The following is a 16,712-nucleotide window of genomic DNA, read 5'->3' on the forward strand; positions in this document are numbered from 1 at the left end:
AGAAACACAAAATGGTAACAAAAATACATTATTGATTATGTGCCATTTAGCTCCTGATTCAGCATTTATCAGGAATGATTCATTGGCTGCTCATTGTAGAGAGTCACACATACAATGTTCATTTGCATTAGTATCAAGCAGTTCGTTTCTACACAACTTGCTGTATATTTCTTGATTCAGTGTAAGTCAACAATAAATCCACTGTTTATCAGCAGTTTGACATTAATCTGTTCTTTTTTTACTCACAGTTTTGTAATGTAAGCGACACCTCAGCTATCCTAACCATGGCTGTGCTTACTGTAGCTCACGTCAGGCCTGACTCAGAGGGGTTTGCTACAGGGTGGAATCCCTTCCAACATAAACATCAGCACAATCACACCAAACATGTGCACATACATACAGTATGTGCACAGGCAGGTGTACACACACACACACACACACACACACACACACTTCAGAAAAAAAGCTCCATCTGTCCCAGACAAATGTGTCAGTGCAGTGTAGATCTCCCTTCTATGAACAGCTAATTAAAGAGGAGACAGTGGTGTTTAGTAGTAATGGGGGGTGATTGTAACATCCCTCCGCTCTCACACAGGCGTGATAGGAATGCACACAAATACACAACAGGAATTATTCTGTTGCTCTCAAAGCCGTGGGAGGACATGGCAGCAATATACAATTAGTCTGAGAAAGGAGAATTTGCAAAACACAAGACCTGGTTAACAATTGACTTAGAAGAACAAATAACTTCAATGAATAAGGTTTTTCCCAGAAAATAATTCAAATTCAGTTATCCCTGCACATCTTCTGTCATGTGGAGGTATATTAATATTTTCCTTCAGCTCATGCCCAAAGTTAGAAATCAAGAAACCAAACTTTCATTAATACGAAGCTGGCAGCTGCTTAACTCCTGCACGCTTGACTTACAAAACTGAAATGTGCTTAATAGAGAGGGAGAGAGACAGAGACAGAGAGAGAGAGAGAGAGAGAGAGAGAGAGACCAAATTTAGCATCCAGAAAATTCCCCTGCGTGCTGCAAACCCAAGTTATTCGTATTTCAGTCTCAGAAGAGCTGTCTATTGGAGAATAGGCAAGAAAAATTCAACTGCCCATTAGTTGGTTGAAGAAAATGCAAAACTATGCCAGAGTCTACAGAGGTATTTTAACCTTGAATTGAACTGGTTTTCCCCTTTAACACAAATGGTCTGTTGCTGGCTCGGAAGAAGCATTTCACTACATGTTGTTCAAGACACAATTAGCTTTTTCTGAGCTGAATTTTAAGAAATACGATTACAGCAAAATCACATCCACTCCTCCTCCTATATGCTTTAAGGTTTGTGTGCACACCAGATAATGCATAGTTGATTACAGTTTGTCTGACTCATTTTAGTCATCATGCTCTTTCTGGAGAAGGAATGCTAAATAAAACCCCTCTGGAGTTCTGGCGGTAAAACAATACTATTACTATCCTGCATGGAGGCAGTCTGTTGTATATTTACAGAACAAGAGAAAAAACAGGCCCATTCTAACAAATGTTTACAACATATACTTACAATACCAAACATGCATTGACATGGACACCATAATGACACACTGAGACATTCCTGCTATTGTGAGGAACTCGCTCACTCACTCACTCACTATCCACCCGCTCTCCCTCCAACTCCATAAAATGTGTTCAATGGGTAAAATTATTTAGTGCAAATCAACAATTAGTATGTTTTAAGGTTCCTCTTTTGTTATTGGTCACATTTTGGTAAAAATTGATTTGAAATTTTGTTACATTTTGTTTGGTATCTCACATAAATGTGTGTACAAAAATTGTCACATTTGCTACATTTTCTTGCTGCAGTGGACACAGTTTACCACAGCATGTTTGTGCATGTTTTCTGGCTGTAGGAAATTGGGACATGTACTTAAATTAGAGCTGAGTGGGCTCAAAAGGAGGAAAGAGCATTCATTGCCTTTAAAGGAAAGGTTTTTTAATTTTATTTTAACTAACACTGGCTGCTCATGAAGATTTATTTGATTTAAACATATTAAAAAGTTGTCTCGATGTCGATTGGCAGATGTTTTGTAGCTGCTCTTGTACCAGCTGTTCTAACTAATCATTTGCAACTAAACAGCATCACCTTGTGGCTGCAAGTAAAACTGCAGTATACTGATGCAAACAGCAACAGTACTCAAATTCTATGAAACGCAAGGAAATGAATGAATGAATGACACCATAAGTACATGTAAAGAAGGCGAGGAACCCTACACCACATATCATTTGATAATTCACATAAAAAGACAACCACAAATAGCTTGAAGTCTTTTAATCACAGTGTGTTGCATAGCTTCACAGTAGCATCAATATCATCATCAGTCTACACAGTCCATCTAGTTGACCATATGGCATTTATCATATGCTTCAATTGTAACAGCTAAGCAGAATGGCCACTGAACAGGTAACTAAAAGAGTAAGACAACAAGGAGGTTTTAAAAATGGTAGTGGCCCTAAAACCTTCCCAGAAAGCACCTGGATTAAAAGCCACAATAGAAAGCAAACAATTTCATCTCCATTTGCTTTCAACCAATAAAACAAACAAAAAAAATCAAATAAAATATACAATTAAAAAATTCAAAATCTTGCTCTTAATAGCTGAATAACTGTAAAGATACAAATGCATATAAAGCCATAAAACTATGTACAGAGTTGCATAGGAATCAGACCACGTCTGAGAAAAAGCTAAAGTATACCATGTAAAATAAAATGGCATTTGAAGGAGCAGTAGTTTAAAAGGATCACAGTATTGAAACCCAAAACTTGAGCTAAAGTGAAACAAAGACAAAGATATACCGAAAATCTACACAGGCTGGTCCTTTGGCCTTTCACTCGATCTCCCGTGTTCTATTCTTCAGTGTCTCTACTCACATTATAGAAATTTCAGCATATTCTGAAAGCTATGGAGAATTAAAAGCAAAAAAATCAATCTTCCATACTAAATGCTAGATAAAAATTGCAACATACAGTAACTTAAGATATTTTAAGGCACATCTTTGAATTTACCACTTTTCTAATAAAAGTCTTGAACAATTTGAACTGACAAGCAAATCTAACATTCAAATTGAAAAAAGCCTGCACACATCTTTTATCCATACATCTAATGCTCTGGATTCCAGTACACAAAAAATCAAAATGACCAATAAAAAATAAATACAAAAAAGTTTGGGAAATAAATAAAAAGCTTTGAGTCAATGGTAAAGCTAAGCACCGACAAATGTACACAAGTAAATGTGGACATCACTTGCATCATTAAGTTTGGAATCAACAAGATGTGATTAAATTAAAAGTCCAAAAGATCTTTTTTTAGACTGGGTAATAAATCTGGTTTGAGTAAATTGCACTAACTCAATATAAACCATGCAACATTCTCACCTTTATGTCTCTTCATTTAAAACTTACAAGACTGCAGAGAAATTCTAGTGATTTCCTTTTTATATTATTTATCTCTGTCTCAATAATCTTGAGAAAAAAACAAAAACCCAGCAGACTGAAGATCTAAATGTGATGTAAGAAAAACAAAAAACAATGCTGTATAGTATATTACACTGCTAAGATCATGTGGCCCCCTCAAGAAAATCCGGTAATACCCTCAACAGTCAGGATGGATGTTTCCTTAGCTGTTAAGAGGACACTCTTTTAAAGACTATTAATCCTAGAGGAGATGAGAGGAGAGAGAGGTAGAAACGAGATTAAGTAATTTTTAATCCTTTCAGCAGAGTACATCAAGCATCATTAGCAATGTAACCACTGAGTCAGAGTGAGGCCTGGCTTGCCCGTGGTGAACCACAGACAGATGGCTGGAGTGCCAGAAAAGTCCTTCAACACAGTCATGGGGAAACTACTTTTCACAAGTCGATGACAGTACTGCTCCACAATTTAAATGTGACATATTGAGTGGTTCTGTTCAAATGAGAATTACTACTTGGAGTATTTCTCCATATATGTGTGACATCATTGTAGGGAAATGTTATGGAAAAATGTCAAACATTTCAATTGACCCAAATTCATTTGAAAATGTATTGTCTTTAAAGTAATGGTAGCAATGGGAGATGCTTTCTAATATTTTTGAACAAACTGTTACCGAGAGCTGGTTGTCAGTGCGAGACTTATCTCATAAAGTTGGCTTTTTAGTGTGACGATGCAATACTCACTCCACAGCTGCCGTTTTCTCTTCTGCGTCCATCAACTGAACTGCTGGGTACAGGACTCTGCAGTCTGCTGTTTTCTTTCTCTGTTGATATTTGGCTCCCCAACACCTTCCTCTGTTTTATGAGCAAATCACCATTATTTGGAGATGGAAACTATTTTAGACAGTGAAACTGCATTATATTTGGTATTTCTACCAAATATTATTCATAAATGCACTGCAAACATGTTGAATATATTTCAATATACCTTGAAACTGAATATTTTCAAACTTGCATTATTTATATCAGCTTATCTTTTTTTCACTCTTTTATTGTCAATTCACCCACATGCTTGTATGTGCATCCTCGTGCCAGTATGAGATATAAACAATTCGAGGAATGCTAATCAAAACATTGCTCAATAGCATCGGTAGTACCTTCAGTTCACTGATTGTGTTTATTTGAGGTAGGCATTAATGAACATTTTCTCAAAGAAAGTGTTAAGGCTGAAAAATGGAGGCTATTGCTGTACACATGAGTGCTGTCAACAAACCTTGATCATTCCACCCAGAGAGCGCGAACGCCAATGTTTCCTGCTGAATGGTGTCCGAGATTCAGCCGAAGGTGTCAGCAAAGGCTGCTTCTCAAACTAAACACAGAAAAATATGATACAATTAAGTGCTCAAGACGAGAGATATTTGTGCTTTTTCCTCACAGAGTGCACTGACATACCTGTCTGATCAGTTTCTTTTTTTTGGCAGACTCAGGCATGCTGTTGACTTGCTGGTACAGCTCTTTGAGTGCAGATTCAGTATAACTCTGAGGCTCAGATGACCCAGTTGTGCAGGCACTGTTATCATCACTACTGATTGTTCTCATGGAGGGAGATGGGGAGGAGGCTGCTACCACAGCCAAGGGGCCATCTTTGCTCCCAGAACAGAGTGTCAAATCATCCTAGAAAAGTCACATAACATATGACCAGATATTTAAATTATGGTTCTCACTGAAACCACAAACTCTTTTCAAGAGACATCACAACAAAACATGTATAGCTGAATCACACAACTACAAACAAATAGCTTCTATATACAGCACTTAAATAAAATGATGATTTAAAACCCCACAGAAGCAAAAAGGTTTATTTCAATTAGAAAATAAATTCTATTAGGTGCCCAGTAAATACCAACTTCTAAAGGTTCTGTCTTTATACATACAATAGTTAACTTAAAACCAGGGCTGTGATCTGACACTTAAAGTTAATGGATTCAAAAGTTAGCAAAGAAAAAGTTATTGTGAGAGCTTTGCAAGTAGCTCTCTATACAAACGTAAAGCATTGCTAACACTATTTCTTTGTAGAATTTAGTAAAAAATAAAAGTTAGAATAGAGGAAAAAACACTCACCTTTGATTGAAGAGTTTTTGATCCTGTGAAGTATAGGCGTGCATAATCTTTGATATATGCAGGTGCCTTCAATGAAAGTAAACATGTACACTTAATTCTCTAATGAAAGAATATTGTGAAGAATAAGTCTAGTGTACCAGATTAATATGATTGGTATTCATAAATTCACAACCACACAAATATACAAATAAAAGCCAGTTGTCTGGACGTAAAAACACTGTCGATTGTGGGACAATAAGAAAATCAAATAGCCTTTCTTCCTTCATTGATTTTTCTTTCACATGTAAATTCTGTATTACCTCTCTGTATTCTGCATTTCTTGTAACCCTGGCAACAACATCACTTCTCATAAAGAGTTCATAAGAGGTGAAGAGAGAGAAAGATAATACATTTTGAGACAATAGAGGAAAACATCACCACCACATGGTGGTGATGTTTTTTATTTATCAAAATAAAATCTCATTAGGAAGACCTGCCTCAGGAAAAGCAATAGCCAAAAATATTGTTACAGTATAAGAGATCAACTCCAAAGGAAGGGGCTGTTAAGCTGCTTACCTTAAATAGTTTTTGTGAGTGCCTGATGAGGAAAGCAATGCCTTTATTCAGTTTATCAATGTTTCCCTGCAGATCACTTGCCAACACCTACAATGTAAAAAAAGAGAAAAATAAATAACACCAAAGAAATTCAAGAAAACTGTAAAAAGGAGAACAAAATGACTAAGGTCCTTACATTTTTGGGCCAGATGATGTGTGGAGCGAACATTGTGGCTAGATTGATAGCAGACATCTTGTTGATGTGCTGATTGCGAGCGGTGTGATACAACAAGTCCAGCAGAAGCTTCAACAGGCTGCGGTTAGCTGATGGGAGCAGCATGAAAAGCAGCTGAAATGCTTCAATCTGCCGCTCCTTGTCAGGTAAGTTGGTCTTATCTCCCTTGTCATCAAAGCAGGTCAGTTCTGGACACAGTAGATAAGAGAATTATTACAACAGACGAGGGGGTTACTATTATATTAAGATTAACGAGAAGCTAAGAAAATCATTTTAATTCATTCAATAATTCCATGACAAGGATCAGTGTATGAGTTGACCAACACCTCCAATCTTCAGGTGAGCATGATAGTGTCTGTGTGTAAGCAGAGGCTCAGGCAGCTCTCCCAGGAAGGCTTTGAGCAACGTGGCAGCATCATTGGGGTGGAAGTCTCCCGTCTCTAGATCTATCTCTGCCCCAGCATTCAGCATCTCCCTCAGGGCTGCCTGCCTAAGGCTGTGGCCTGGCACACGGAACAAACCCTCCACATGAAGGTCTGGGGGGTGGGCGAGAAAGATGGAGAGAGACAGCCAAAGAGGAGGGGGAGAAAAAAGGGAATGTAGCAGATAGACACAGAGAGACAAAGATGCAGAAATGAGGAGAAACGGAGTGAATGAAATGGAAGGAGAGAGACAGCTGGAGCAAAGTGCTTTCAGATGAATTATTGACTCAAGCATTTGCTCCCAGTGTCCACTTTCAGCAAATGACATCATCACTTTCTAGAAATAAACCATGACCTCATGGTAATTCAGTGCTGTCCAACTAAGTTAAAGAAGGCGATAAGAGTTAGAAACAGCACTGATGCTTAAATAATACTCATGAGAGTTAGAGATACAGGCTGATTAAGCCATTTAACAATAGAAAACAAACAAAAATGTACTTTAAATCAAGCAATTATTAACAGTGTTTGTGTAACATAAATACTGTCATGGTAAGAGAACTGTTTCCTTTTGAGGTCATGCATGCAAAATGTATGTGGTCATAATATCACATACTGTGATGTAAGTGTCCTCCAAATGTCACAGGTGATGCATGTATATGAAATGATACTCACTTTTACTCAGGTATTCAATGAGCTGATAGATATGTGCTATTCCTTCCTCAGTTAAGGGTGCACCAAAAACCACTCCTTTGTCTGAAAGGCATCAAATGACACAGTATAAGGCTGATTGTACCCTTTTTGTGAGCACAATTTGATTTATTCCATTAAACTAATCAATACATTAATTAGATCCATGCATCTTTTCCATCTATCCTGTGGACCTGCTCCTACCTCTCACAGAATATAACTGCTCACACCTATTTTACCTGGAAACAAGACGACTTTTGCAATAACCAAAACAAAAAACAATATTTTCTGCAAAGGGTTTGTGTGGAGATAAGCACAGCAACTAATCATTAAATTAATTATAGATTAATCTATTGATTAGTGCTGAGGTAATTAGTTAATACTAAAACTGTCTGTCCTGGAAGAAGTATCCCTCCTCTATAGCTATTCCCGAAATGTTTTTCCTTATTTTTGCAAGATTTTAGGGCGTTTTTCCATATCTGAATTGATGGTCTGCTGTCTGTTGTACAGATTGTGAAGCCACTTGATGCAAATTTGTGATATTAGGCTACATAAGGCAAGGCAGCTTTATTTATATAGTGCATTTCATACCCATTTCATACTGAATGTGCTTTACATAAATCAATGTGCTTTAGATAAAGATGTTGCTTTACATAAAAAAATGACCTTGACATGACTTGATCAATCGATGATGATGATGAAATGCCACACAATAAAATGAAAAAATGCCTTTCAGTTTGCCAGGGCCGAAAGTGAAGCATGCACATTAATTATTTTGTCTATCCAACCATCCCAAAGCCATGAAATTCAATTTACATTTTTTCTTGATAAAATGAAAATAATTGATTATTAAAAGGATCGTTTTTGTTCTAAATTGTTAATTGCCTAACAGGACAGCCCATGTGGGGATAAAAACAATTTAAGTCTGCCAATGTCTTAATTAATGCATTAAACGACTTATTGTCCTTTTCTAGGTTATTTAACTCGTCCTAAACAACACACAGGGTCCCCCTTGAGATGGCACACGTTGTGGGGTTTATCCATAATAATGTTCAAATACATTCTGACAGCATAGTTGTCTTAAATTCGTTCACACATTTCTGGCTCTGTTGGCCTAACCTTTTCGTTTCAGGAAGTTGAAGGACCGTAGAAAGCCACTGGACGAAGGCACCCTGGCCTCACACTCTCCTGTGAGCTGGGCAAACTCGTCCCCTGGAAGGTCTATGAGTCGAGTAATATTGCTAAGAACCAGATCCGCAAAGGCCTGTGGATGCTCATATCTCAGCCTCTCCACAAAGAAGTCTGGGTTAAAGATCACCGGCTGACTAGTCTTTTCCTGGCTCACAAACACACTGCATGTCGTCCCCCTGTTAGAGGAGAAAATAATGCAAAAGTTTGAGTTGTGGTTTTGAGGCACATAGGAAGACTAAAGCTTCAAGTATGGCTGTTAAAACAAAACGGATGTTGCTAGTTTTAAATGTAACATTAGCTATGTTCGCTAACCAGCCTGTAATACTACGTGCTTAAATGTAAACATATCTTATCACCACTCTTTATCCCAGATATCTTAAAGTTATGTCATTGTTTTTATATTAGTTCATTGGCGAAATAATACACATAAAGTGGGTACCTTCTGACTAGTTTAGTATTGTTTTGGGGATCATCTTCAGCCGCCATCTTCGATTTGAATCTTCCGCTGTTTTATCTTAGTCCCGCCCCTAGCCTTGTGATTGGTGGAAATGTACGCACGTCAAGCATGGAGACGTGACGTCAAGCCGTTGAGTTGTACTGTGTCTTTTATACAGTCTGGTATTAAATCGAGGATTGTAACAACATAAAACTAGTGTTAGAGCTTCTAGATTATTCAGAATATGTAGAATCACAAGCAATTATTGTATTTCTCGGCTTCTATAAAGCATTTGATACAGTCGAACACCAATTTATAAATAAAATGTTGAACTTATTTGGCTTCGGGTAAAAGTTCATTTCAGTAGTTAAAATGTTATACAAGGACATTAATAGTAACTTAATGATTTATCCTAACACCTCTAATAGATTTCCTGTTAATGAATCATTGCGTCAAGGCTGTCCAATTTCACCTTTTTTATTTTTAATTGTTGTAGAATTACTATCATTACAGGTTATGAACAGTCCCAATATACAAGGTCTTTCTATTTTTCAAAGAGAAATTCGAAATACACAACTGGCAGATGACACAGCCTTGTTTTTGAGAGACAAAAATCAAATTGGACCAGCTTTACATTTGATTATGTAATATGTATATAGAGCCTCAGGCTTACATCTCAATATAAGAAAATGTGAAATTTTATTTTTTATTTTCTATTTGATACAGATGATGACATACCAGTGAAGACATAGGCTACCCAAAATATTTGGGTATTTCTTTCCTATACTAAAAAAGACAAAAAATATTATGAATATGTAGTTACAATGTGATTTATCCATTTTTGGAAGAATTCTCTTGACTAAACTTTCTAATTTTTCTTGGAAAAATTGACACTATAAACTAAAACAAGGTATACTTTCTGGGCCCAGAAAAGAAGGAGGATTTGAATTATTAATTTTTATTGACTTAAACAATACATTCAAAATAAAGTGGATTATGCATTGTTTTGACACACGAAACTCCTTCTGGTATTTTATTCCACATAATATTGTTAGAAAATTGGGAGGCCTTCACTACTCACATAAGTGTTCTAAATTACCAATAAAGTTATCTAAATTTTTTCAACAGGCCCTCCTTGCATGGAAATTATGTTACACACATAACTTTTCTGTGGGGAAAAAATCTATTTTCAAGCAGAATTGGTTTGTCAAAGATATATGTAACTGATTTATTCAACACCAACGGTTTATTGCTTAGTTATGAGCGTTTCTGTCTCATTAAATCTTTTAACTATGTGATAAAAGCTATACCTATAGCGGCCTGTCTCACCTAATGAACTGTCACCTGCAATTCCAAGAAGTACTCAGGATTGAATCTCAGTTATTTGTAAATGGTAGGCTATAGATTTTATGGATCGTAAGTGTAACAAAAAACACATCCGTAATGCACTCTATTAAAAAAAAGGAAAATTAGTCCCAGAGGGAAAGCTTTTTGGAATAACAACTTTACTGACATTGACTGGCAGAGAGCTTGGCTATTACCATACAAATTCTGTATTAACAACAGTCTAATGCAAGTATCAGAAATGTACAAACCCATAGTCTCAATAATGAATGTCACACGTACAGTAATGATACACACAAAACACCTGTTAAACAACATCTATTTAAAGGTCCACTGCATATTACACATACAAATGACCACATTTTGTCAATCATTTCTTTGAGGAAACCCTGAATGAATGTCTTCACATCCATCACAATACTTTGACCTTTAAATCACTTAACATATAATTGTAGTTATAGAAAACTTCTGGAGGAATATAAATGTTAAGTGATAGCACAATTCAGGTAAATTCAGCAAACTCTATAGACACATTAAATATTTGCAAAAAACAACTGATACTGTAGCATATGGTATCAATTTACACTACCATATCCAACATATCACACTATGATAACAGTAATAACTGTAAAGAAAGAAAACTGTTATATTTGTAAAGTTCTTGTATTCCAAGATTATATACCTATACAGAGTATTTATTAGTGTGAAAGACTAACTAACTCACAATTCATAGTGACTGCTGTTTCAGTTCATGTTAAAGGGGGCTTTCTTGACAATCCCCATCCCTCTGATCTGACTTGTTAGAGACTGTATTTCCTCTTATTTCCATCTTATCTTTGGCTGTTGTGCTTGCTTCTTCACAGGAGCTCCTCTGCCACAGCCAAGATATGCCGCTATACTTCCAGAAGCAGCGAGGCCTAAGCCTACCCAGAGTTCTCCAGCACGCCCTGCGAAACGTGTGGGAGGAGATACAAAACAGAAGCGGGTCCAGGGCACCGTTGATATACCACAGGGGAAGCGACAAGTAGGATTTCAGGATTGTGTAGACAGAAAGGATGGTGTCAGACCAGACAACCACGTAGACCTGCATCAGTGACGAGGCAATGTCTGGAAAGTTGCAAACAAAAAAGGCCACCACGACTGCACCTGGTGACAAAACATGAAAGATGTTGATAGTTAAATTTTATGGTCTTAATTCCTTCCTCTACATGTCAGTTCAAAACAATCAGTTAATTTAGACTAAATGCAGGACCGATCCTAACAGTATGACATGAGGTAACTTCAGACTGAATTCAACAGCAACTCAAAGGAAGTCCAATTTGTCTTTGCTGGGAAATCAACTTATCTGACTGTCCAGGAAAAGTTGACCAAAGCTACATTTTTACAATCACTTTCCCTTAACATCCAATCATTTTTTAATGCCCATTATTACTCTGTACCTGTAATGTGTTGAACATTCATAATGAGACATCTTGAATGAAATGCCACCATCACTATGTGATTACATTGAAATTAATTAATTAATTTGTCCGGTTAGCAACCCACAACTTAAATGTCATTTTAATTTTCTGCCTCTATACTGTAGGTCTCTCAATCAAAACAATAATGATGGAATTAGATGTGGTCTTGAAGTAGCGAGGGATCATGGGAGTTTTTGTCTTCATTGTTAAATAACAACCATTGCTATCACTGCAGTTGACTTCGCCCAGTTAGGATTTCCTCAGTACTGAGCATTCAGGAGGTTTTTACAGCAGCCCAATTATCCGCAGAGGTGTCCTCCTCTCCAAAACAAACATCCAATGATAAGAATCGGTAAAAACACTGAATAAAGCAGTTTCACCTTTACAGTCAGTGTTTCTCCAAAGTTATTTGGTGGGCACAGGATGTCCAGAGGGGCTGAAAGCAGAACTGCTGTTAATATTCGCTCAGCTTATTTCTCCATCAGACATCCAATTACTAAAATCCTTCATCAGGTTAAAATAGAAATAAATAATAAAAACAAGATCTAAAAAGTGTAGCATATAAATGTGGCATAAAGCTGTATAAAAGACAATTTATGACAGCTTCTGGCAGGCAACCACAATGCTATTGCATTCATGAAGGGGATATGATGCCATTGACAGGCAAACAAATGAAACAGATCGTTACCTTGATTAAAATGATTGATATCTCTGTGTTTGAACATTGTTGGAAACATTTGGGATAATGTAAGTACACAACTCAACAAAATATGTCTAGTCATTTTTAAGACATTTTACAAAAGTTACACATTATACCTTTAGGTAGTCACAATGCCAAGGATTCAGCAGCATCATTAGAGTGACTAACAAGAGATTTACAATGCCCTACCACAAGAAATAAGCATTGTTTTTCCAAATTACAAAATATGTAATTGGTCTCCACTGGAGAACAAATATCTTTGTGAGGGACTTGCTGAAACAACAATCGGTTTTATAAATGTCCATGTCTCACCCATGAGTTTAAGTGCTCTCTTTTCATTTAAAAGTAGCTTTCCATTTTGATGGCATTGAACATCTCGTCTTCCTCCTGGATCCGGTCGTGTGAGACCCATGTTTCTCCTTTGACGCCCATTCCTCCTCAAGTGCAGCAAGATGAGCAGGTAGAGAGTAAAGATGGAGACAAGCGGGACCTGTTGTTGAAGAGGCCTGTTGAGTGCTTGTGTTTGAGGTTGTTATACAGGTGCAATCTGTTGAAATGCACTTATCTCACCAGAAAGAAGATTCCCGCTCTCAGGAGTAACGCGCCTTTGTAGATGTGTGCAGGATCAGGCTCTGTCATCTCACACATGGTGGACACATGGAAGGCATCCTCTCGTGTGGTAGCTGTGTAGTCCAGTATACAGGCACGGGCCTGGTCATAGACCAGCGCAAATGGCACAGCGGAGACAAGAGAAATGATCCATACTGAAAGGAGGCATGGCAAACGAGACTTCTGTTGGAAAGGAAGGAGAGAGGGAATGCATTATGTTCGACCCTGTGCACAAAGACTTACAAAAAGCTGAATATGGATGACACTTATTGTATTTTCTTCAATTTTCTTAACTAACATTCACTTGTCTTTTGCAACCTGTTCTAGAGGCCAGATACAGATACAGTTCAGTTCAATGTATGTCAACTTAAATGGTCACTGTTTTGTGGTAGACACTAGATAGTGCTAATTCATTGTGAGAGTAAAACTTTTGTTGTACAACCACTCAACCTTGAGGCTGGAGACAGACCACATAGTGTGGCAAATGGCTGCATAGCGCTCAGTGGTGAAAGTCATGATAACCCAGCTTGTGGTGGCACAGTACACTTGGCGAACCATGAAGTAGACCTTGCATACTGCTTGGCCCAGACGCCATGGGTAGCTCTCCCAGTAATACCGATACAAAGTTACTGGGATGGTCAACAGCTGCAGAATGTCTAGAATTTTAAAGAAAGACATGAAATTAATTAATAAAATTTGAACTGAGGATGGTGGCTTGAAGTCAGTAACACATTGCCAAGTCAAAGACTGTTAAGTTGAAAGATGTCTGCTTGATTTGCCTGATTTGGATGGCCGAAGCTTTATATTAGCTTTAGATAAACTTTAAAACATATTTTTGTCCAGAAGGAGGTTTGTGGATTTTGGCCCCCATCACTCACATTGGAAGTGCATTATAGGAAGGGATCTCTGAATGACTAGTATGAACAGGAGAAATTATTAAGAAAAACCTATTTCAGTATTCATTTGGGCCCCTTACTGTCCTTTTAAGACAGATTTGAAACATCGTCAACCCGTCTTTTGATGATAATGAAATGACCATTTTACACTTAATTATAAGCAATCATTATGCACACATAAGACTTAGACTTAGGAGTATATACCTGATATGACCAGGCTGAGAAGGTAGAAACGAATGGCACTGACCCTCATATGAGCATCCATGATAAGGGTCAGTATGCTCACACCATTAAATAAGACCTGCAGAGCATAAGGGTACAACAGTCAATGGTCTGCAGTGTGAAAACAACTGTATTGTTTGCTGTAAGTATGTCATTAAAAGTTATTCTTCATAGTGGCTTACTACTACTGCATTTTATCATCATGTGTACCACATTGTGGTATTCAAAAGATATAATGTGTCAAGTGTGTTTTGTAAATTGGACATTCATACTCCCAATAAGAAGATGATGCTGTAGAAGATGGTCATGGGGACAGCGATGGTCAGTGGCTCATTTTTGGTGACACTAATGTCGAGCTGTGGCATCTCACTTGAGCTGACATTACAGCTGAAGAGGAATGAAATCTGCTCCGACTGGTTCATGGTGAGGCAGCTGTATGAGATCTAGAGAAATGTTACAGATAAACAGTCTTTAAGTTCCATTCCTTGGCTGGGTTAATGTGTGTAATAATGGTAATAGGTTAAAGTCCAAGTTGATTAACTGGCAATTATGTTTGTGAGCATAAATTCAGGTCAGCTGTCATTGCTTTGACAAAATGGAGGACAGTGCCTTGTGTATTTGAGTTCTCACAATTGAATTAAATTAAATTAAACTGTGAGTGTTAAAATAGTACTATAGTAGAGAATAACAGACAATAATGGTAAAAGACAAGGGCAGAATGTTTGTTTTGGTGATGGGCAGAAAAGAAAACAAACATTCATTACCTACCAGATGAGGGCACTGAATCTATGAACCAAATTATAGCTTTAATAAAAAGTCAAGGTAAAGCAAGAGTTATTACTGAAGGTGATATGAATCTTGTCTTAATTTCTAACTTAGAATCAACATCAGAACTTAAACTGCAGTCTGAGAAAAATGCAGATAACTTAAGGAGAGCATGTAGAGAGTCGAGAATGATAGATGTATGAACCAAGCATAAAGGATTATAAACACCCCTGTAGACTAGACTACTTCTTCATGTTTAATAAAGATATATTATATCGCCATGGCAATTCTAATAGCAAATTAAAACTCAAAGAAAGGGAAACACTTAGGGGATACGTAATTTCCTCTGACAAGATGGAGATTTAAAAGAGACAGCCAAACACTGTGAAATTAACAGTATCATTTCATGGAAAGGAGCTGCCTGCAGGGGAGACATTATAAGATATTAATCAGTAATTAAAAGACAATAGGAAAAAAGTACAGAGAACAGAACCTGGAAGACAAATATGATTATAACATTATCTGAAATTAAACAAACAGCAAGAGAAGAAACATGCTGAATTAGAGTGTGGACAGAAGAAGTGGAGAAATCATTAATACCTACAAAAAACATAATGATGGGGAACCAAAATCAATGAAAGTTAAAACATGACACATCTACATTTCTAATAGATTAAGCTATATTGTGTAAAATACTGTGAGGAATTACTTATGGATGATGCTGACAACATAGATACAAGAAGAATGGAAATATACCTTGAGAAACTTAAGTTAAACGTTTCCAAATGTTAATCTTGTTAATACAGTAACAGCAGATGAAATATCACAATGAATCAGGAATTTCAAAAAAGAGGGTTGGTTTACACAAAATTTCTTCTGATCATTTCTGTTCATAATTTTCCAATAGAATTGCTTTAATTTGACAAATGTATGTGTGTGTTTGTGTGTGTGTGTGTGTGTGTGTGTGTGTGTGTGTGTGTGTGTGTGTGTGTGTGGTGTGTGTGGTGTGTGTGTGTGTGTGCGGTGTATCATGCAAGCCTACATTATTTTTAATCACTTTTTCACTCTTACTTAATTTATTTTTAGTAGTAGTACTAGTATCATTAATCTTGTTTTAACTATATTTAAAATAAATACATATAAATACATATAAATAGAACATTTGCAAGAAGTATGAACAACTTATATAAACAAATGTAAATCTATGAAAGCTTTTGCTCTCTTGCAAGAACATTGAAAAAACTGAGCTCACTGAGCACACAAATGATTATGATGCAATTCATTCCCCCTGAACATTTTTTGCTTAGAAACCTGTTGCATGTCAAAACTATCCAAACAACTGCAGTTAAATCTAGGTGTAAAGTAACCATCAGGAAAACTTACTAATTAGAAGGAATAGCATGCATATTACACCAAGTATTTGAATCTAGTAAACATTTCAGAATGTCTCATTAAAAACTGTTACACTTCCAGTATAACTAGAAAAAAATCAAGATGATGGCAATTTAAGAGTCATTATTGTGAAAAAGATCAATTTGACAGCAAATGTGGATTAATAATGTGTAGACTCACCTCATAGAGGAAAGAATCCAGTATGAAGCCCAGCAACGATTTGCTTCACACGCAGAAACCAT

At 36.8% G+C, this 16,712-nt stretch overlaps 2 protein-coding genes across 2 annotated transcripts; both read right to left on the bottom strand.

Moving 5' to 3' along the window:
• Positions 1–4,176: 4,176 nt before the first annotated feature.
• On the bottom strand, positions 4,177–9,132 carry LOC128372528 (rho GTPase-activating protein 19-like). The gene is made up of 10 exons (XM_053332622.1): positions 9,086–9,132; positions 8,575–8,822; positions 7,441–7,521; positions 6,673–6,882; positions 6,308–6,534; positions 6,133–6,219; positions 5,578–5,643; positions 4,909–5,130; positions 4,738–4,825; positions 4,177–4,322 (listed from the first exon to the last, which is right to left on the bottom strand). Exons 1-10 carry the CDS (start codon positions 9,130–9,132, stop codon positions 4,177–4,179), a joined length of 1,422 nt encoding a protein of 473 aa, XP_053188597.1.
• A 2,048-nt stretch (positions 9,133–11,180) lies between these two features.
• LOC128372530 (pyrokinin-1 receptor-like) lies at positions 11,181–14,750 on the bottom strand. The gene is made up of 6 exons (XM_053332623.1): positions 14,586–14,750; positions 14,296–14,392; positions 13,646–13,851; positions 13,157–13,378; positions 12,899–13,076; positions 11,181–11,572 (listed from the first exon to the last, which is right to left on the bottom strand). Exons 1-6 carry the CDS (start codon positions 14,733–14,735, stop codon positions 11,181–11,183), a joined length of 1,245 nt encoding a protein of 414 aa, XP_053188598.1. The 5' UTR covers positions 14,736–14,750.
• Positions 14,751–16,712: the final 1,962 nt, after the last annotated feature.

The sequence above is a fragment of the Scomber japonicus genome, chromosome 14 (genome assembly GCF_027409825.1).
Source record: "Scomber japonicus isolate fScoJap1 chromosome 14, fScoJap1.pri, whole genome shotgun sequence".
NCBI classification, from domain to species: domain Eukaryota; kingdom Metazoa; phylum Chordata; class Actinopteri; order Scombriformes; family Scombridae; genus Scomber; species Scomber japonicus.